General features: G+C 49.7%; 8 protein-coding genes across 8 annotated transcripts; 4 read left to right on the forward strand and 4 right to left on the reverse strand.

Moving 5' to 3' along the window:
• Positions 1 to 515: 515 nt before the first annotated feature.
• Positions 516 to 3,238, reverse strand: C8Q69DRAFT_464485 (CCR4-NOT transcription complex, subunit 3). Its single transcript, XM_028630425.1, has 3 exons — positions 2,692 to 3,238; positions 1,086 to 2,632; positions 516 to 1,030 (listed from the first exon to the last, which is right to left on the reverse strand). Exons 1-3 carry the CDS (start codon positions 2,944 to 2,946, stop codon positions 970 to 972), a joined length of 1,863 nt encoding a protein of 620 aa, XP_028485875.1. The 5' UTR covers positions 2,947 to 3,238; the 3' UTR covers positions 516 to 969.
• On the forward strand, positions 3,239 to 4,691 carry C8Q69DRAFT_464496 (D-tyrosyl-tRNA deacylase). Its single transcript, XM_028630426.1, has 6 exons — positions 3,239 to 3,408; positions 3,569 to 3,616; positions 3,673 to 3,851; positions 3,919 to 3,961; positions 4,014 to 4,240; positions 4,288 to 4,691. Exons 2-6 carry the CDS (start codon positions 3,610 to 3,612, stop codon positions 4,453 to 4,455), a joined length of 624 nt encoding a protein of 207 aa, XP_028485876.1. The 5' UTR covers positions 3,239 to 3,408; positions 3,569 to 3,609; the 3' UTR covers positions 4,456 to 4,691.
• C8Q69DRAFT_464497 (putative peptidyl-prolyl cis-trans isomerase Cpr7) lies at positions 4,692 to 6,571 on the forward strand. The gene is made up of 5 exons (XM_028630427.1): positions 4,692 to 4,904; positions 4,969 to 5,036; positions 5,094 to 5,103; positions 5,159 to 5,245; positions 5,320 to 6,571. Exons 1-5 carry the CDS (start codon positions 4,889 to 4,891, stop codon positions 6,258 to 6,260), a joined length of 1,122 nt encoding a protein of 373 aa, XP_028485877.1. The 5' UTR covers positions 4,692 to 4,888; the 3' UTR covers positions 6,261 to 6,571.
• C8Q69DRAFT_491408 (formamidase) lies at positions 6,572 to 10,991 on the reverse strand. Its single transcript, XM_028632145.1, has 10 exons — positions 10,787 to 10,991; positions 10,616 to 10,722; positions 10,385 to 10,557; positions 9,942 to 10,335; positions 9,579 to 9,885; positions 8,741 to 8,871; positions 8,170 to 8,281; positions 7,768 to 8,056; positions 7,392 to 7,668; positions 6,572 to 7,330 (listed from the first exon to the last, which is right to left on the reverse strand). Exons 1-10 carry the CDS (start codon positions 10,842 to 10,844, stop codon positions 6,740 to 6,742), a joined length of 2,439 nt encoding a protein of 812 aa, XP_028485878.1. The 5' UTR covers positions 10,845 to 10,991; the 3' UTR covers positions 6,572 to 6,739.
• Positions 10,992 to 11,378: 387 nt separating this feature from the next.
• On the forward strand, positions 11,379 to 13,067 carry C8Q69DRAFT_443976 (inheritance of peroxisomes protein 1-domain-containing protein; the record flags this gene model as incomplete). Its single annotated transcript, XM_028628965.1, has 1 exon — positions 11,379 to 13,067. The coding sequence occupies one exon, from the start codon at positions 11,379 to 11,381 to the stop codon at positions 13,065 to 13,067; it is 1,689 nt and encodes a 562-aa protein (XP_028485879.1).
• Positions 13,068 to 13,399: 332 nt separating this feature from the next.
• C8Q69DRAFT_237228 (signal recognition particle, SRP14 subunit) lies at positions 13,400 to 14,466 on the reverse strand. The gene is made up of 2 exons (XM_028626447.1): positions 14,206 to 14,466; positions 13,400 to 14,101 (listed from the first exon to the last, which is right to left on the reverse strand). Exons 1-2 carry the CDS (start codon positions 14,230 to 14,232, stop codon positions 13,733 to 13,735), a joined length of 396 nt encoding a protein of 131 aa, XP_028485880.1. The 5' UTR covers positions 14,233 to 14,466; the 3' UTR covers positions 13,400 to 13,732.
• Positions 14,467 to 14,504: 38 nt separating this feature from the next.
• Positions 14,505 to 17,490, forward strand: C8Q69DRAFT_497935 (putative nuclear protein). Its single transcript, XM_028632288.1, has 2 exons — positions 14,505 to 16,006; positions 16,065 to 17,490. Exons 1-2 carry the CDS (start codon positions 14,596 to 14,598, stop codon positions 17,258 to 17,260), a joined length of 2,607 nt encoding a protein of 868 aa, XP_028485881.1. The 5' UTR covers positions 14,505 to 14,595; the 3' UTR covers positions 17,261 to 17,490.
• Positions 17,404 to 18,647, reverse strand: C8Q69DRAFT_237240 (hypothetical protein). Its single transcript, XM_028626448.1, has 3 exons — positions 18,248 to 18,647; positions 17,690 to 18,198; positions 17,404 to 17,629 (listed from the first exon to the last, which is right to left on the reverse strand). Exons 1-3 carry the CDS (start codon positions 18,379 to 18,381, stop codon positions 17,547 to 17,549), a joined length of 726 nt encoding a protein of 241 aa, XP_028485882.1. The 5' UTR covers positions 18,382 to 18,647; the 3' UTR covers positions 17,404 to 17,546.
• Positions 18,648 to 18,867: the final 220 nt, after the last annotated feature.

Genomic DNA, 18,867 nt, shown 5'->3' on the forward strand with positions numbered 1-18,867 from the left:
TGGAGCGATCAATCTCTGCTTGAGCATGATGTCAACATGGCAGATAACCTCGAGAGCACTGCCGCCCACCAAGGGTTCATTTCGGCAGTGCCATCAGCTTCGATCGCTATCACAATGCGACCACATTTAGATCTCAACCAGACAGGCATTGAGAAGGCAATGATAAAGAACACCCAACAGCGGCCTGAAGAGGTGCGACTGGAGATGGACAGAAATCCATTGAATAGCTCGTTACCTAAGCTGTATCTTTGGGAGATTACCTCTGGTGACTATCATGGCTAGTCGTTGTTAAGTCGGTGTGAAAATATTCGACCATGAAACATGTTAAACAACCGATCTGCTGCAGTGCGATGCATACCACCCGCAGCATGGGAGGCCAAATGAGAATTATGTTGGCTCTTCACCGCTTATAGATCATTTCTACCCGATGTTTTACTACTGCTAACGAGGACTTCTCAGTTCAGCATACTTTCTCATAGTACGGTGGTCATTGTATACCTCTATCTGCACATTCCAGTGTTCATTGAGAGGCCTCATCCAATCTAGATAATTGTAGTCACTACGTGGTATATAGGTTACCAGACTGGCCCTAGAAAGGAAAAGAAGGAATATTGGACGATGAAGCCAAGGAAAAAATGTTTCCTGGCTTGAGCTTGAATTTGACGACTCTTGAGACATATGGGGGACGATGGCATGACAGTCAAAAAAAAAGCGACAGCCCACCGTAATAAGACAAACCAAGATTCCCACACGCCTCAATCAACTAATGTCCTTTCTTCCAAGCACAAAGTCCTGTCTGAGATCAATCCCATTGAATTCAAAGCCTATCGATATCGAAAGTATTTCCGTTATTGCAGCTGTTGACGCCTAGCCCAGCCCAGCCTAGTGTTATGAAACCTAACTGCCTCGGCTAACCATCCGTTTAACTGCCAAATGAAAACTACCGATCCCATAGGAGAAACCATGCCGTTACAAATCATCCTCAAGATACTTGTAAATAAATTTGAAGTCCGCCTTACGCCGATTCATCCTGGAGACGAGATGTTAGATCAGGTATGACAACAGGGCTGTTTATGATGACTTACCATGTGCTTTCATAATCGAAGAATCGGTAGGTACCCTGCTCAAACTCCTCTGTGATTGTCTTCGGCTCCTCGTGACGCTGGAACCAGGTCTGGTACTGCTTGTGGAAACGCCAACTCTGATTTTTCAGCGCCTTGGCCGCTAGATATTGCTGGTATGTGCCCTGACGATAATAGAAGATATAGAACAGTGTATCTGTGTCTATCCTTCCTGTCTCGTATAGCCGTGGGTCGTCGAGGATTGGCAGCGGCTCCTGAGGATAATAGATGGGCGTGTTATAAGGGTTCTGCGGCTTGTAGTGCTTTGGCTTCTCGGCATCGGTAGGCTCGGGGCAAGTCGTGAGCGATGCGGCCAGCAAACGCTGTACCGACGGCGATTGGTTCACTGATGCTGTTGCTCTTTCCTTCGTTATCTCGAAAGATTGTATTAGATCTTGCAAGCCGGGAGGAAGGTGATATATCGAATCCTCTGCATTTACATCCTGCTTGGAGACATCGCCATTTGTCACTGGTTGATCCTTAGTAGCTATGGACTCTGCCTTATCCGCTGCCGGCGTTGAGGATGGTCCAGCACCCAAAGAACCTGCCGCTGAGCCTGCTACTGGAGTACCTGGGCTGAGAGCTTGTGTCTTTGTCCGCGCTTGGGTGGAAGGCTCTTCCGCGCTTGGAGCCGTTGGCACTGCTTTCTGGACAGGTTGTGCAGCTGGAACGCGTGGGGAGGCCGTAGACGAAGCTTTCGAAACGGGAAAGGCTGCCGAAATTGCAGGGCTCGCTCCTGGAGGAGGTGGTAGAGGTGCAATACCGACCCCATTCTTATCGCTTGCGGCAGCAGCAGCAGCGGCAGATGCATACTTCAACGTCTCTCCGGGAAGACGGGTAGGTGGAGGAGCAGGCTTCATACCGCTAGCGGAGGAGGACGAGGGAGTATTGGGATGCAGTGTTGCGAGAACCGGAAGAGGCGACTTCATCTGGGTGGATGGCCTTCGTGGTGCCGCAGGATCTGCCTTGGGCTTCCCTCGTGCCTCTGGCTCATCCTCCTGTACTGACTGTGCATCCTGCGAAGAGACCCGGTCGTTGTCACCAACGACACCAAACTGAGACTCCTCGTCGCCAAGGTTCAAGTCATCGTAGAGCGTTTCATCCTCGCCTGAGTAGTCCACGTTGTGACCGTCCTCGACATAGTACTTAATGCTGTCCTTCAGATCCACGACCTGGGCCGTTTCCACGTTACCGTTCTGAAGTGACCGTAAAAGCAACTCGAGCTTGTTGACATGCCATCTATGTCGTTCCGATATCCGCGAGATGTCCGCTAAGCGATTCGTTTTCGCCACGTCCTTCTTGCCCTTCTTCACCGACGCATGTAGGGTCTCCTCTTCGGCCTCCATCGCCTCTATCTTCTGCTGGAGCTCGTCCACCATGCTCGACAGGAAATCAGCAGCTTCAGCCTTCTCCTTCTCCTTAGGATCTAATCGAGATGCGGCGGATAGCCCTTCCTTCGAGTATGCCTTCGTCTTCATCTCCTTCTCTACGGCCTTGAATTGTTCCATACACTGCATACTAGTTAGCTCACTGTATCTCGCGCAACCGTAGGGTATCGGCCATGGCGTACTGTTTCGATGGCCCTCCGCTGCTCCAGCAGTGGGTTCTTGTCTTTCACCTCATTTCCGGCCGCCCACGACTTGATCTGATCTCGGAATCGCTGAAGCTTCTTGATCTCTCGTTTGAGGTTGTCCTCTAGCTTATCGCGCTGCGCAGGATTGGACGTGGATCGGATCTTTTCATATATGCCTTCAAATGTTTGTATACCTTCAGCGACCTTCTTGAAGGTCTTGTCGATCTCTTGCTGCGTTTTTCGGGACGTCATGGCTGCTGTTCATATGAACAGGAGGCTGTGGGTATGGGTCCCTGTGCGGAGGAAAATAGGACGCTACAAGCTCCTACGTCGAGCAAGTGCGTGGACGCGTCTTCGTAGATGTTATTTGGGTGCGCCACGAGGGCTGTCTGAATGCTCGCAGAACCAAACAACGGTGGCGTTGTGCTGGGAAACTCGATTTCAGCGTCGTGAAGCCTTGTTCCGGAGGTGTCAAGCTGGACGATGCCAAGACCAATCAGAGGGCACTAACACCTGAACCGAAGATCTGACGTCTGCAAAGGCGACGGAAGCTATCTCAACGATTTGATTGATTTGTTTTGTTTTGTTTGGCAACTTGACCACTGGCTGTCCTGGAGACGGTCGAGAATAACACATGGACCGGTCGCTATGAGCTTTGATTGTTGATCGTGGTCGTCCTTCTGCTCTCGATGCCCAGCGCTGAGCATGCGATAGGTAGGCGGCCCCGAATCGATCGCCGCATTCGGTGGTCGAGGTGAAAAGAGATCTGTCGCACCCCTATTATTATTGCGCGCATTATACAATCATTCTGTGTTTATTCTTGAATACATATTTATTTTCAATATCCAACTGACTCGTTTCTATCTTCATCCAGAATCCTTGCGATCGTAAGCTACAACAAACGAAGAATCCAATATGAAAGGTCTCTCCCCGCTTTCACTCCACCCACGCCAGAATGAGGGTTAACCAAGCCAATAGCGATTTTACAGAGAGTTACGTCGGCTTCGGTCACGGTCGACAAGCAGCTTATCTCGTCAATCGGTCGGGGGATTCTGGTATTTGCGGCCATTGGCAAGGATGATACAGAGAAGGATGCGGAGTCTCTTGCGGCAAAGGTCCTGAAGGCGAAGCTATGGCCAGATGATTCTGGGTCGACGGTTAGTGGACATCACTGATGCATCGTCAGTTGCGCGAGTGATCTGACATCTGAGCGGGTGTCTCTAGTGGAAAAAGAGTGTCCAGGATGTACAAGGAGAGGTCCTTTGTGGTGAGTACTCTAGCCCAATAGCCTGTAGATGTAGCTGACCCAAGATATATAGTCTCGCAGTTTACTCTGATGGCAACCATGAAGAAGGGCAACAAGCCGGATTTCCATAGCGCGGCTGACCCTGAATCAGCACGAAAGCTGTACGACCACTTCTATAACAAAGTGCGAGATCTATACCAGGCAGACCGCGTGAAGAATGGCGTATTCCAGGCCATGATGGAGGTAGAACTCAAAAATGATGGACCGGTGGGTGTAGATTACCGCAGTGAAGACGGAGCGGTATAGTAACTACTATCCCGAGTCATGACATGGCTGACTTGACACAGGTTACGATCGAAATCAACACCAACCTTCCCAAACCAGAAAAGAAAGAGACGCCATCTGCTCAAGGCTCTGAGGGAAAGGGGAAGGAAAAATCGACAGAGTCGAAAGAAGGGGAATCCAAAGGAAGCCAGTACTTTGAATTCAAGCTTCCAGCATCCCTATTAGAATAGACATACCATATATATAGATCAACCTAAAATAAAAAATAAAAAAAATTAAAACAAGAGAAGTAACGAAACGACAAAGCACATGGATGGCTCGTACCATAGATCTCGAGCTGTAGCCTATGTACTAGTATCAGACACTATTCTTTAGTGTAAGCGCTCCGCCTAGAGTATTCCTTAGGGCTTAGGATTTTGTTCCTGGGCGGGGTTTTGCGGCACTTGGCGGGGCATCAACCATGCGGACAGGGAAAGTGAAGGGCGGCATGGAAGCTTCTTGAATATCCTGAGGGGCCCTGGCGAACCTGCCCCAGCAGTTAGTTCTTCAAGTGTCTCCCGGCTGCTGCTACTGAGTACAATACTTCAAATAGTGGACTTCTGTCGTCTCTTGCATCTCTCCAGATATACCCTCAGACGTCGTTTGCTTGAGCATCCATCCATCATGGCTGAGTCAAATAGTATGTGATTGCGCGACACCTGAAAACCCCGCATAGGATCGGACTGACCTTATCTCCCATCCAGGCCGTCCTCGCGTGTTCTTTGACATCCAGATTGGGGATAGAAAGGAGGGCAGGATTGTCTTTGAGTTGGTACGATGAGTCTCTTAATCAATGTGTGTTGGTGACGATTTTACTAACTGTTTACAGTTCAACGATGGTAGATGACCCCGCAACGAGTACGACAGAACACAGTAGAGGCTGACTGAATGCAGTTGTCCCAAAGACCGCAGAGAATTTCCGCGCTCTTTGCACGGGAGAGAAGGGTGTTGGAAAGCAGGGCAAGCCATTGAGCTATAAGGGTATGTGCTTTTTTCACAATCCGTCCAGCTCTCGCAACCGCAAGAGGTGCAAGCATTAACTGTAGCATGATTAGGCTCGATTTTCCACCGGGTCATTAAGCAGTTCATGATCCAGGGTGGTGACTTCACTGCTTTCAATGGTACTGGCGGCGAATCGATCTATGGCGAGAAGTTCCCCGACGAGAACTTCGAGCTCAAGCACGACCGCCCCTTCCTACTGTCCATGGCCAACTCTGGTCCTGGCACCAACGGCAGCCAGTTCTTCGTGACCACCGTTCCCACCCCTCACCTAGATGGCAAACACGTCGTGTTCGGAGAAGTGATCAACGGCAAGAGTCTTGTTCGCAAGATCGAGAACATTCCTACCCAGGCAGACAAGCCCGTTGTGGATGTGACCGTGGTGGACTGTGGTGAATTGAAGGGTGAGGACTACCAGAAGGCTGGAGAGAAGATCGTCGATAGCACTGGCGACACATACGAAGACTACCCCGACGACCACCAGGGAGAGGAACTGTCCGCGCCTCTGGTTTTCAAGATCGCCTCTGAATTGAAGGAGTTTGGTAACAAGGCTTTCAAGAGCGGCAACACCGAGCTCGGACTCGAGAAGTACCAGAAGGGCCTGCGCTACCTCAACGAATTCCCGGAACCGGGTGACAACGATCCCAAGGAACTTGGTCCGCAGATGAAGGCTCTCCGCTTCACCCTTCACTCCAATTCTGCTCTCCTCGCCAACAAGCTGGGCCAGTTCAAGAACGGTCAGACTTGGGCCACCTACGCCATCGAGACTGCGGCTGCAGCTAACGCCAAGGACGCTGATAAGGCCAAGGCCTATTACCGTCGTGCAGTCGCCAATATCGGTCTGAAGGAGGAAGAGGAGGCCCTCAAGGACCTCCAGGAGGCCTCCAAGCTTGCTCCCGGCGATGCCGCCATCACGAACGAGATTGCTAGGGTTAAGAAGACCGTCAAGGACCGTGAGGCCAAGGAGAAGGCTGCCCTGAGGAAGTTCTTCTCGTGAAATCCGGATAACTATCTCTCATTGTTGAAGAAGTTCAACTTAGAGAACTAGACTCAACACATTGTCTGGTGTGGTCCGATTGGATACGAAAAGGACATGTGTGTCTCGATGGGTTGCTCTTAATGATCATGAGCTCTTATTTGCTTAAAACGTGGTGTTTCTGCATTATGGGCAGCATGGAGAAATGGCGCAATTCTGCTTCCGTGGGGAAGTCAGGTACAGTGGGCTTTTGTTCTTATGGACGCAGGATGGGCAATAGTCTCTCAGATGAGAAGTAAAGAATGAAAAGTTAATCATTGATATATTGCAGAAGACCTCGCCAACTAGAAGACTTAACTAAGACTTGGTATCACCTACGCAACATCACCCCGCAGCCTTTCCTCTGACAACTCCCCTTAAAAGGAACACTAGTTATACTCCTTCAAAGTCACACACCCCAGTTTTCCCCTTACCCCATTAAACCTGTGCGTGCCAGGTCATTATTTCTGCATTTTATCACTTGTATAGGCACACGTTCCCATGTCCAACTTGACGGCTTTCGTTTCAGGCCTTATATCGAAATCAAAGATATCCATGGGCAAACCAATCGTTGTGCACGCGTTCGGAATGTCCACGATACCGGCAATATGGCCCTGCACAGGCGCAGAGCTCAGCAGAAGATAGATCTGGTAGTCATCGTAGCCATAACGACGAAGATACTCGATCACACGGAGACAAGTCTGCCTGTAAGCGACTGTCGTATCAAGAAAGTGCTGTTTGCCATTCTCGTCGACGGAGAAGCCCTCGAAGGTGAGATATCTGCCCGGGCCGAATTGCGGCTCGACGGGACCAGGATGGAAGATAGGTGATTTCATACCCAGCTGGGCTACGCCATCCTTGATGACGGAGAACTTGATCGTGATGATGCCGGCCATTTCGATGGCGCCGCAGAAGGAGATCTCGCCGTCACCTTGGGAGAAGTGAAGGTCGCCGACGGAGAATTTGGCGCCGGGGACGTGAACAGGGAGGTAGACCTTGGAACCACGAGATAGGTTCTTGATGTCGCAGTTGCCACCGTTCTCCGGTCGGCCCTAGTTTGGATTCTGTTAGGATATTGAGAGAGAGAAAAAGGTATCCGGTTAGAGAACATACGGGAATGGTTCTCGCTCCTTCTTGAGCGACCTTCTCCTTGATCTCTGGGGTGGCAGCACCGGCATGAGCATACTTTGGCTCTGGTGGCTTTGCAACGTCGCGACCCAGGTGAGAGTGAGTAGCGATCAATTCTCCTTCACGCTTGTTCCATTCCGCCAGGATCTCCGCGGATGGAGCACATCCCAGGATACCGGGATGGATGAGGCCTGGGAAGCGGACATGGGGAATGTGTCGCGAAGAGCAGAAGATTCCCTCAAAGTCCCAGATCGCCTTGGCGCTGTTAACAACTATTATTAGTGTCTTGATTTCGTTTGTAGCTGATGAATGAATGAATGCATTGGCAGATTTCCGTGCCGAGAGCGTAATTACTACTCACCACTCAGGGTAGAAGTCATCCAGGAAACCACCCCCGTTCTCCTTGTGAAAGATGCCAGTAAAGCCCCATGGTTGGTCTTGGAATGGCTGAACGTCCTGGATTTCTACAACCAGCACATCGCCCGGTTCGGCCGTCTCGATGTCGAATGGGCCTGACAAGTAGTGTATCCGGTTCAGATCGACATTTCGAAGGTCGTCTGCAGAGTCGTTGTTTCCAATCTGGCCACCAGTCCAGTCCATGCATTCGATCTTGACGACCTCATTGTTTGCGATCTTAGCGCAAGCCGGGACTGTTTGATGGGGTTATTTTCGTTAGAAGACTGGGAACATCCACAGATAGTGGCGAGAGTTAGAAAGACGGCAAAACACATACTATCTGGATGCCATCGGTTCTAAGGGTTACAGTTAGAAAAACAACGAAAGACATTGTCATCTGGTAAGCAATTTCGTACATGTAGATAAGGCTGCTCCCAGGCAGGCTTGCTCCAGTCAATCTTGACTGCCGTGCGGATTTCCTTGGCGCCCATTGTTCACTGTTCACAGTATATCTGATTTTTGGGAACTATTACCCTTATACGAAAAGAAAGTCTCGCAAGAAAAGAGAGAACCTCAGGCTGACAAATTCTCGAGTAAATAGTTAAAAAAACAACTCTTCTTGTAAGTTCACCACCGCGGGCGTTAGCGGTCCTTAAGTATCAACACTTCCCAGTTCCAGGCGGGGAGAGACCGTGCAATCCCTCCTCACTCCATATCGGACGAGAGGAGGCGCGATATTATTATACTTTGCCAATTGTAAATCTAAAATGCCTGGACGATCCTGAGGGCATGCTCAGTTATCGAGTGCATCCATCCTTGCCCCGCAGGAGGGGAAATGGCCAAGGATTAATGTTACGCGATAGCCAGGCCGCTTATCTTCTTCGCCTATCAATTTTTCCAGGTTTTCTTTCTTATCAGGCCCGAATCCCGCTCCAGACGTCGAGCAATTCCCGGCGCCGATTTCGCTGCTGTTTAGGGGTTCTTGTGCTTGTGGAAACTGGAAAAGACGTTGATGATGGGGTGTTTTCCGCCAATCGTCGAATATTTAACAGTCGGGTCGCGGATGCGGCTATGATTGTTGTCGCAAAGTTCCCAACAGTTCCACAAGCTGGTCTGCTACTACATACATAGTTAGATATGCTAGGTAGATCTGCTCTTCCATTTGCAACTTTCGTTTTTCCAGAGGCTTGGCACCACTACACACAGGGCCATTGTGGTTCTTGATCTCTATTCCGTCCTGGCGTGTGGTTCGTCTATCTTCAGTTTTTTTGCTCTCAACGGTAACGAACTTTAATCACAAAGAGGCCCAAGTATTAGGACTAGATATGTATAGGGGATGCCATGACTTACGTCTCGCGTCTGTCTTGGGGCTCATGCTATGCTGAGTAGGCGTTATCAGAGCTGGGTGATTTGCCCGGTTGGCGACGGTCTCTACACATCTCTAATAACACTCAGAGGTTTATACGTATGTTCAATACATATATAGTCGGAAATACCCTGTCGCAGATGGTGCATTTGTATGTCCCGGCTCCCTGATGATCTCTGGAAGAATTGACAAGAGGTCACTTGAGGCCTTTTTATTATCATGAAACCGCTCAAGCTTAAACAAATAAAAGACTTGAATGATAGTTAGGGATTGGTCAGCCCTGTATGCCAGTGACTAGTTATCTGGGAGAACCCTGCTCCAGGCCCATATCCCCGTAAACGCTATGTACTAAATGGCCTTGCCTGCCGGAACAGAAGACGAGGTGTCGTAGTCACTGCCCTGATCTTCACTGCGATCCACATTGTACTTGTCCAGATTGTCCAGTGACAGCTTCAGGAACTCATGCTTATTCTTCCATCTCACCTGAGACTCCACGAATCCTGAACTGTATGCTGGTGGAGGTGGTGGATCCGTGATCTTGGTAATCAAATAAGCTGTCGAGGCTTGAGCAATACCATACATGAGTACTCCGATGAATGGCGTCCGGAGAGCGATCGTGAAACCGAAGGCAAATCCAAACAGGACACCTTCGCGGTCGAGAAACCATCGACGTTTTTGCTCCTTATCGAATTTGACACGGGAAAAATAAGGCTCGAGCTGGTTGAAAGTTCAGAATGAGCAGCCAACGGATATGAATGCGAGAGCTGACTTACCAATTCTCGCATTAAGCTGCGGGATGCGAAGTAGCTGTGTAGAAAGGTAACAAGTAGTTTCCTGGGAAGGAATATACCCGACCCGAAGATGACAGCCGCTGGGACCGTTCCTACACTCTTTCGGAAGGCGTAGAAACTGGCCGCGGGCATAACAAATCGACCAACAACCGGAAGCAAGGACAGGAGGTATATTCCCACCCACATTCCAACCTTGCGGCCATATCGCTTCGCAAAAGCCGCCAGTGCCTGTGGCAATGGCTTGGAAGGTCCTGAAGGACCCTTGGTGGAGTACATTACAAGATTAGGGTAGTACATAGCGCGGAGTTCCTTGGGGTCATCCTTCTTATGCTTCTGGACATAGGTCGTGTCGACCCATCTCAGGGATTGCATGAAACTGCAATTGTCAGCATATCTAGTTTTGACCTGCTGCCAGGAAAACCTACATGTCATCCAGGGTGGGAGTAATATATCGCATCAACGTCATAAGAAGGAATGGCACCTGAAGCACGAAATTGGAAACAAAGTCCAAGCCCTCAAGGAGCTTGTCATCCCATGTGGCATGATCCAAGTCGGCAACTAATGATACTATCCAAAGCAAGACCTTGATCGCAAGGATCTGAAAGAATCAATCAATTAATGTCTAGTAAGCAAAGAAGCATTTGTTCTGCACGTACAGGTATCTGCACAATGATATGGATGGCAACTCCAGCGGCTATGGCAATTGCCGCTTGCCGAAAATGCTCATGTTTGAAGAGTTCCGGATTTTGAAGGGCGCGCACCGCTATTTCATATGTTTGATTAGACTCTATCCGCTTCGATAAAACTCTGCAGCTTGAGAGACTCACTTCCTACCACGGTGAGCTGGAAACCACGAATCACCGCATTGGGTTCGAAGTTGGACATGGTACCGTCAACTACTCCGTACCTCAGATATACGCAGGTTTCAATAGAGTTATTCGATCAAAAAAAGCGCTAATCAGATGCAAGAAGCATCAATGCACTTTATCATCAGTTTTCAAGTCCAGAACATCGAAGAGACTTGGTTCTTTGGCCAACTCGAGGCAGTAGCATTCCAGGCTGCTAGCCGCGTCACTGATCTGATAGCCGCGAAACACCGGGCAAACAGGACAAACTGGCCGAATCAGGCAGCTAGTCGGATGCCCGGGTCGATCATGGTCCGAGCGCGCGGTTAGATCACGTGCAGCACATGATTAAGCGCACGGGTCACGCGTTCCTGTCCCAGCGGGAGTCGCGACTGGGAATGTCTGGATTCCCCGCCTGCCGCCAACCAGGGATCAGAACCCTCGGTCGCAGAAGCGTCAGATACACTCCTTTTTCTATCCATGTTTGTTGACTCCTGTCATCCTCTGTGAGTCCGATGCCGTCTGCTCGACTCACAGTTCTATGTTGCCACTCCTTTGTTTCTCTTAACCGACCATGTCCACTCCCTACAATGCGGCCGTTGACGTCCAGCCGGTCCGCCGCGCCGTAACTCTCCCTACGAAACTCACGCATAGGAATCAGCCCAAGTCGGATTCACCTGAAGCCTCTGATACGCTTCTGTTCTACCATCCCTCCGTTAGGATTGTGCACTTCGCACCTCGTTCAGTTGTGCCGGTGCAGTTGAATGCCGCGCCCTCCGATTTCGATTATCCTGTGGACGCCATAGAAACACTGCCATGGAGATCTGCAACCGAAAGGACTGTTGCCTGTGGTCCGCTGAGATTTGAGCATATCCCAGGGTTAACAGCGTTTCTTAAGTGCGGAAACGTTGTTCATGCAATCCTCAAGAACTCCCAGTGCTGGTGTGTCGACGGGGTGTCTATCTTCGTCCTGCGCATCCGTCCACTTACATACTATCGCATTGAGCTTCCAAACGGAACCGAAGAGGATAAGCAGCGCGTTTCCGATTTGAAGATTGCTCTGCCGCAAATACTGCGTTACGAGATCACTCCATGTCCATTCAAAAGAGGGTTTACTGTCGAGATCCCCCTCGAAGCCATCCTCCCCAGAAGAAAGAAGGCATGGCGTCCGAGGTCGCGAGACAGCGCGCCCCCTCCACCCTCCGATGCATCGCAAGTCTCACAGGACTCTTGGATAAGTGATCAAGCGAGCACGGGGTATGATACTGATGGAAATGCGACCGATTTCAGCATCTCTGAGACCAACATCTCCGCGGCAGACTCCGCGGCAGACTCCACGGCAGAAATCGAGAGCGTCGCAGAGAACGACAAGTCGGTGCCTCCATTAGACATTCCCGTAAAGAGTGCATATGCACACTGCTCGGCACCAGAACTTCAGCCGAAAGTGAACACCCTGCCGGCGAGATTCGAGGCAATCCCAGAATCAGAAAGCGAGGCTGAGCAATCCACTCTCTCAACGAGTTCTGATTCTTTCCACTCTGTGCAGACCCCTGTGTCTCCATTACCACCTTCTCCGCCTTATTCCGATACCGCCTCTCCACCGCCGACACTCGATTTCGAGAAGAGATTGCCTATTCCTTCTCGTCGTCACAGCGGAGAGATATCCGAGATAAAAATAAATCCAGAGCATGTGTCCTCTGCTACACAAACTACTCCTCGCCTCTCTAATGGTGCCGCTACCTCTTTCGCGACGCAAACGTCTCCAGCGCACTCTACGTTTAGCGGGGTTTCTAGCACCTCAACTGCTGTGCCTATCTCACCAGGATTGCGCGATGCAGTGCCTTCTGCTCCTAGCGCTGCAAGCACTGGCGTTGAGCTTGAGGAACGAACCCTCAGAGTCATTTCCGAAGTCAGAGCTTCCAGGAAACGTGACCTATCGCCGATGCCTCCACCATCAATACTTTTCCAACCAACACCTGCTGACTCAGGACACCATCTAACGGCCTCAATCCTGCAGAAGACGTGCAGCATTGTCCTTGTGCCACCGTTCCAGTTGCTTGTACTGCTTATCCAGGTTGCAGCGAGAATTGCGGTGGGAAACGCCGTCGATCCTGCTCTTCACGACGCCAAGGACGGCAGCACTCTTGATTTCGAAGGCCAGGACGAAGAGGATGATTTCGGTCTTCCTATCACACCTGCCCTCTCTCGACAAGCTTCTAGATCGTCACAATCCAAAAACCCGGATACCTCTGAGCTAGACTAATCGCTTCCATTCCACTCATTTTGAATTTCCGTTCGAATTATGACTGATATTTGTTGTAATACTGTTTCACAACCAACCTGATTTATCTGAGACCTAGGTGGCTGGTCCACCTGCAGGAAAGCATCCATGGGCCGGATACGTGATTTTTTGGCGGTCTACTCTCTACGATTTTTCTTTTGTTGGATATCCACTGAGTCTTCTCCGCTTCTGACTCCCGTGTATATTTGATCTCGTTTTATGTATCGCATACCCTGTCTTTATAGCGTGCTGTATGATCAATAGAAGTTTATTCTTATCGTTAGATCTATTTCGTTCTCCTATCAGTTACTGTGGTTTGGCCGGCCTTCTTGTATATCGAGGGAAATTCTTCCCTCTCAGGAGAATACCTGGACGCCCCATGATTTCTTCTAGATACACGTGAAGCCCTAACAATTAGTTATCATTTGCAAAGCTGCTGACACAGCCTTGGTATTTCGTTCGTCGATCGGTACATTAAATGACAGGAGACGAAGTCTAGAACCCCCAAAACGCCAAAACTCATGCAACACTAGCCAGTTAATCCAGCGAACCAGCCATCCTCAGAATTGCAGCCAGCAATCCTTGCCATCACGGATACAGATTTTGAGACATCAAGTAAAGCAGCCAAGCTAACCTCCTCCCTCATCTCATGCCTTGGCAACCTTTCCAGCCTTCCCCTTCTTCTTCTTGCCGCTACGATCGCGCTTCTTCATGCCGACCATACCAGCCTTGCACACCTCCGCATATCGTACATAAAACGCCTCGATATCCTCGGGCGCGACGACCGTAGCCAGCTTCACTTTCGGGTGTGCGTCTTCTCTGCTCTTTGTTTTTGACTTGGGGTTCGCAGCATTTGTGTTTCCATCGGTGGCGCGGATGAGGATTGATGACTGAGATGGTGCAGAAGAGTCATCTGAAGAAGAGTTGTTGCCGGGTAGACGCTTTTGAGTCAGGTAGACGGAGCCACGCGACTTCTGTGTCGCGGTTGTGAGGAGGTTGGTGAGAGAAGAGAAGAACTGGTTGAAGATGGTAAGTTAGTGAACTAAATCCTAGAAGGAGCAATGCATTTATATCGCATATATTGTATGAGCGAGCGAAGGAAGGGCGAGTTTGTATGTACTTCGTCATGGTTGAGATGAGGCGCCATCTTGGATGATGTTCGCCGATTGAATTTGTGTGAATTCACCCGTATGAGCCTCGATGGGAGAATAGAGAGTTCCGTAAACGACGGGACGAGTCAATATAGAATAATATAAATGAAGAGGCAATATTCCCGGGCAAGAAAGAATATTATCTCTCGATCTCGAATTCGTAGTCGCAAACCGTGTCCGGAGAGGGGTCCAAGTGCCGGAGGAAGCTCGGGCCACATGGAGTCTTTTCTCCGCCTCCGCTCCGCAGAACCATTTCGGCGGCAGTAAAAAAAGTCAAGATCTTACCGCTCCGGTGGAGGAGCTCGCGAAGACATTTTTCAATATTTTTGTCTTTCTCCAGCTCCCCAATTTATTTAACGATGCCGCGTCCTATGCACAAGACGACGGCGTTGCCGCGGACGCTTCGTGATGAGCTGGGAATTAAGGATACTTATGGTGAAAAGAAACGCAGACGGAATAATGGACCCGCGTCTCGCAAAGAGCGGCGCAAGGAAGAGAGAGCTCAGAAGAAAGGTCGTCATGTACCACCGCATGTGAATCGGAGACAGTTACATCACGAGGATGACGACGAAGGTACCGATTTTGGAGGATCAGACTTTGGCTCTAACGAGTCTCAATCGGAAGAAGAGGAGGACCGTTCGACGAAGTCCAAGCCTACGAAATCAACGAAGCAACCGAAATCTATACTGAAGAAGTCTAAGAAAAGAGATGTCTCCAATGAGGAGGATGAGGATGGACCCGCTGAGCCAAAATTGCCCAAGGCTGTGAAGGAGAAGCTGGAACAGGACGATGCAGAAATCGCTGCGCTGGAGAAGAGGCTTGGGATCAAAGGAAAGAAGCTGCCCAAGTCCTTCCAGGAGGATGGCCTGGATGAGCTGCTGGGTGACTTGGCCAATGGTTCGGATATGGAAAGCAAGAAACGCAAACGAGAAGCGGATGACTGGTTACAGATGAAGAGAAGGAAAGCACGAGGTCTCGCATCTGATGAGGAAGACGATGAGAGCGACAGTGACCTTGGCAGCGATGACGGCCTGTCCGACCTCATGGATGGCCTTGACGAAGATGAGGAGGAGGACGAAGATGACGTTGATCTAAATGAGAGTGAGGATGGCATCGAGGAGGACGAGGAGAGCGGCAGCGACGACGAGGATGGTGACTTCGAAGGGTTTGATGAGGAAGAAGAAGAAGAAGAAGAGGCACCTCGAAAGAAAGTCAGAGAGAATCCTTATGTGGCTCCTGTGTCGAACGGAGAGAGCAAGCAAAAATACATACCTCCATCGCTCCGTGCACCAGCCGCATCTGAATCGGAGTCACTCACCCGCCTGAGAAGACAAGCTCAAGGGCATCTCAACAAGCTCTCCGAAGCTAATCTCGTGTCCATTCTCGGAGAGATCGAGAAGCTTTATCGTGAATACCCTCGACAGAATGTCACATCTACCCTGACGACATTACTGCTGAATCTTCTCTGTGAACGATCGGTTATGCAAGACACTTTCGTTATCCTACATGCCGGTTTCATTGCAGCCATCTATAAAGTTGTGGGCATGGACTTCGGTGCGGAGATAGTGCAGAAATTGGTCGAGACGTTCGACAAAGGCGGTGATGAAAGAGGCGCATTCGAGGGCAAGGAGGCCATCAACCTCATGTCTTTATTGTCTCAACTTTATAACTTCCAGGTCGTTGGAAGCACGTTGGTGTTCGACTACGTTCGCATGTTCCTTGAGAAGATCACTGAATCCAACACAGAGCTTCTCTTGAAGATCATCAGAAGTATGACCCAAATGACACCTGGTTTCACCCCTGGACTCTTTACTGACTGACGTTGCAGATTCTGGCCCCCAATTGAGACAAGATGACCCTTCTTCCCTCAAAGACATCGTTCTCCTCATTCAACCTGCGATAGCCCAGGTTGGCGAGGAATCCCTGTCAGTTCGTACAAAGTTCATGATCGACACCATTACCGATCTGAAAAACAATCGCATGAAGACTGGAGTAGCGGCGTCAGCTTTGAGCTCCGAGCACATAACCAAGATGCGCAAGATCCTGGGCTCATTGAACAACTCCCGTACGATCCGTGCGACAGAGCCGATTCGGATCTCGCGTATGGATATTCTCAATTCGTCGAAGAAGGGGAAATGGTGGCTCGTGGGCGCAAGCTGGAAGGACGATCCTCTCGAAGCTGCTAGGCAAGAACTCGGCAGTCTTCCTCGGAATGAAGCCCCTGTCGAAGACAGCGACGGAGAACCAGACCTCGTTAGCATCGCAAAAGCTCATCGTATGAACACAGATGTTCGTCGGTCGATATTTGTGGCAATCATGTCCGCAACTGACTACCGGGATGCGCATGTGCGTCTGCTCAAGCTCCGCCTAAAACGAACGCAAGAACTCGAGATACCCCGTGTCCTCATCCATTGCGCTATGGAGGAACAGGCGCATAATCCATACTACACACTTATCGCACGCAGAATCTGCGGGGAGCTAGGACGCCGCATCAAGGTCTCCTTCATGTTCTCCCTGTGGGACATTTTCAAGAAGATGGGTGAGCAAGGAGACCTGGACGAGGATGAGGATGACAATTTTGGTGCAGACGAGGAGGACAACAAACTCGAAACCAAATCCGTTGTCAATCTCGCAAAGATGTACGGCAGTCTGGTGGCTGACGGGTCTCTGACTCTGGGCATCTTGAAGAACCTCAACTTCGCCTACCTCCAACCGAAGACGAGCATGTTCGTCGAACTCCTCATCATCACTATCATCCAGCAATCGCAAAAGCAAAAGCAAAAATCGAAGAAAAAGGATGGCGAAGAAGACGCACGAAACGAGAAGCCTCTTATGGAGGTATTCCTTCGTACACGCGACACACCACAAGTTGTTAAAGGCCTGATCTATTTCATACGCAAGGTCGTTGCGAAGACAGACATCGTTCCGACAGATAAGGAACGGAAGCTGGTGAAATGGGGATGCAAAGTCGCCGTGGATGCGCTCAAGATAGTCTCAGATGGCGAGTCCGCTCTTGATGCGTGATAATGGCCGCTGTTACGCTGATTTGATGATTGTGATTTTCCCGTTTTGTCATCTTTATGTATAGAGATACCTCTCATTGTTTGACTGGGGAAAAGTTTGTGTGCTTTTATCCTGTAAAGCGAGGACCGTCGCGCTCTTGTACGTCATACTGTATTTACTCCCGTATGTTGCTTTGCAACCAGTCTCTAGCTCTGGGTTTTCTTGATCTGGCCTAGCAAAGAAGGTTATATTATTGATTCATGATATTTATAGAATAGTAGCCAGTTCCACTGTACTGAGAAAATCACTAGGGGTTAGAGGCATCTAAGATTTCCATAGACGAAAAATCTTCCGCGAACACAGCTCTCCAAAGCTTGGTACCCGGGACATCTTTCTTCAGATTAGTAGTGCAATATAGACAGGGAGTAGGTTCCTATAAGGTTTACTTACTGTAAGGGCGCGGAGGCGAAGTCCGGCACTCTATGATCAACCAGTTTCGCAGCCAGCCCTTCTGAATCCACGGAGTATAGCTCCCATTATTCACAAATCGTGAACAGTGGGCGTGCAGTCTATCTCCGTCTCGCAACAGTTCGATACCCCATGCGACGTCAGCAAGTCTGAAATCGATGCGGCCATCGCCATCGCCCAACCATTCACTAGATACGTTCGACGAAAATCCGAGAACCTCCTGTAAACACCGATAGAATTCGTCTTGGTAACAAACTTCGACAGGCCATATAATGGCTCCAGTGCCTACCCGCGTTGTGGATGATATATTTTGACGGAAGTCGACTGCACGACTAGACCAAGGAGGAAAACTCCTTACAGATCTGGCCCCTAGGTCTGATATATTTCTTAGCGGAAATTTCCTTAGTACCGCTTCCGCTAAATCCTCAATGGTGGGGTATCTTTGTATGGGGAACGGGACCGAAGAAGCAGTGAGATAGTGCTCAATATACCTATTCGAATTAGTAGACTTCAAGATAATGAAAAGAAGCATGTTCCTACTTAGCATTCAGTCTCGTTGGAAACACACAAACAATATCGATCGCATCGGCATCGAGGGGTTCCGAGTGCAACCATCCCCGTTCGTAACATGTTCTAAATGCCGTCATTGCTAAGGTCACGTTGAATGCTTCCATTCTTCAAAACTTCTCGGAGAACGTCTGCTGCATGGTAGCGGAGCGTTCGTCGGTCTACAAAAGACCGTTTAACTTCTGTTTGTTCGAGAAAGGGGAAAGACTCCTCTTCGTTGTCCATAATCATTAACTAGGACTTACCTTGTGAATCATGCCAAGTGCACTGTAAACAGCTCCAGGATGTCCATTAGTCAGGGAAAAGATATGACGGAAGTCGACTGCAAAATACCGTCGAATTCTTCACGGGTATAAAGAGGCTAATCTGTGGGGAATCTCCGATTCTCGATATGGTGATAGATATTCGCTGTTGGACCCCGAGATGTGCAAGTGTGCTACCAATGGGGTGGGTGTCCGGTCCCTCATAGGGGCTGCCATATGATGGAAATAAGCAGATTCTCGAACCATATTGGCGGCCACTCTGAGACTTGATAGAGTTTAACCACAGTCCATAATCTCCATAGGAAATTTGCGCCTCGTCGATGAGAAAGG

This window comes from Paecilomyces variotii (genome assembly GCF_004022145.1).
Source record: "Paecilomyces variotii strain CBS 101075 chromosome Unknown C8Q69scaffold_4, whole genome shotgun sequence".
NCBI lineage: Eukaryota > Fungi > Ascomycota > Eurotiomycetes > Eurotiales > Thermoascaceae > Paecilomyces > Paecilomyces variotii.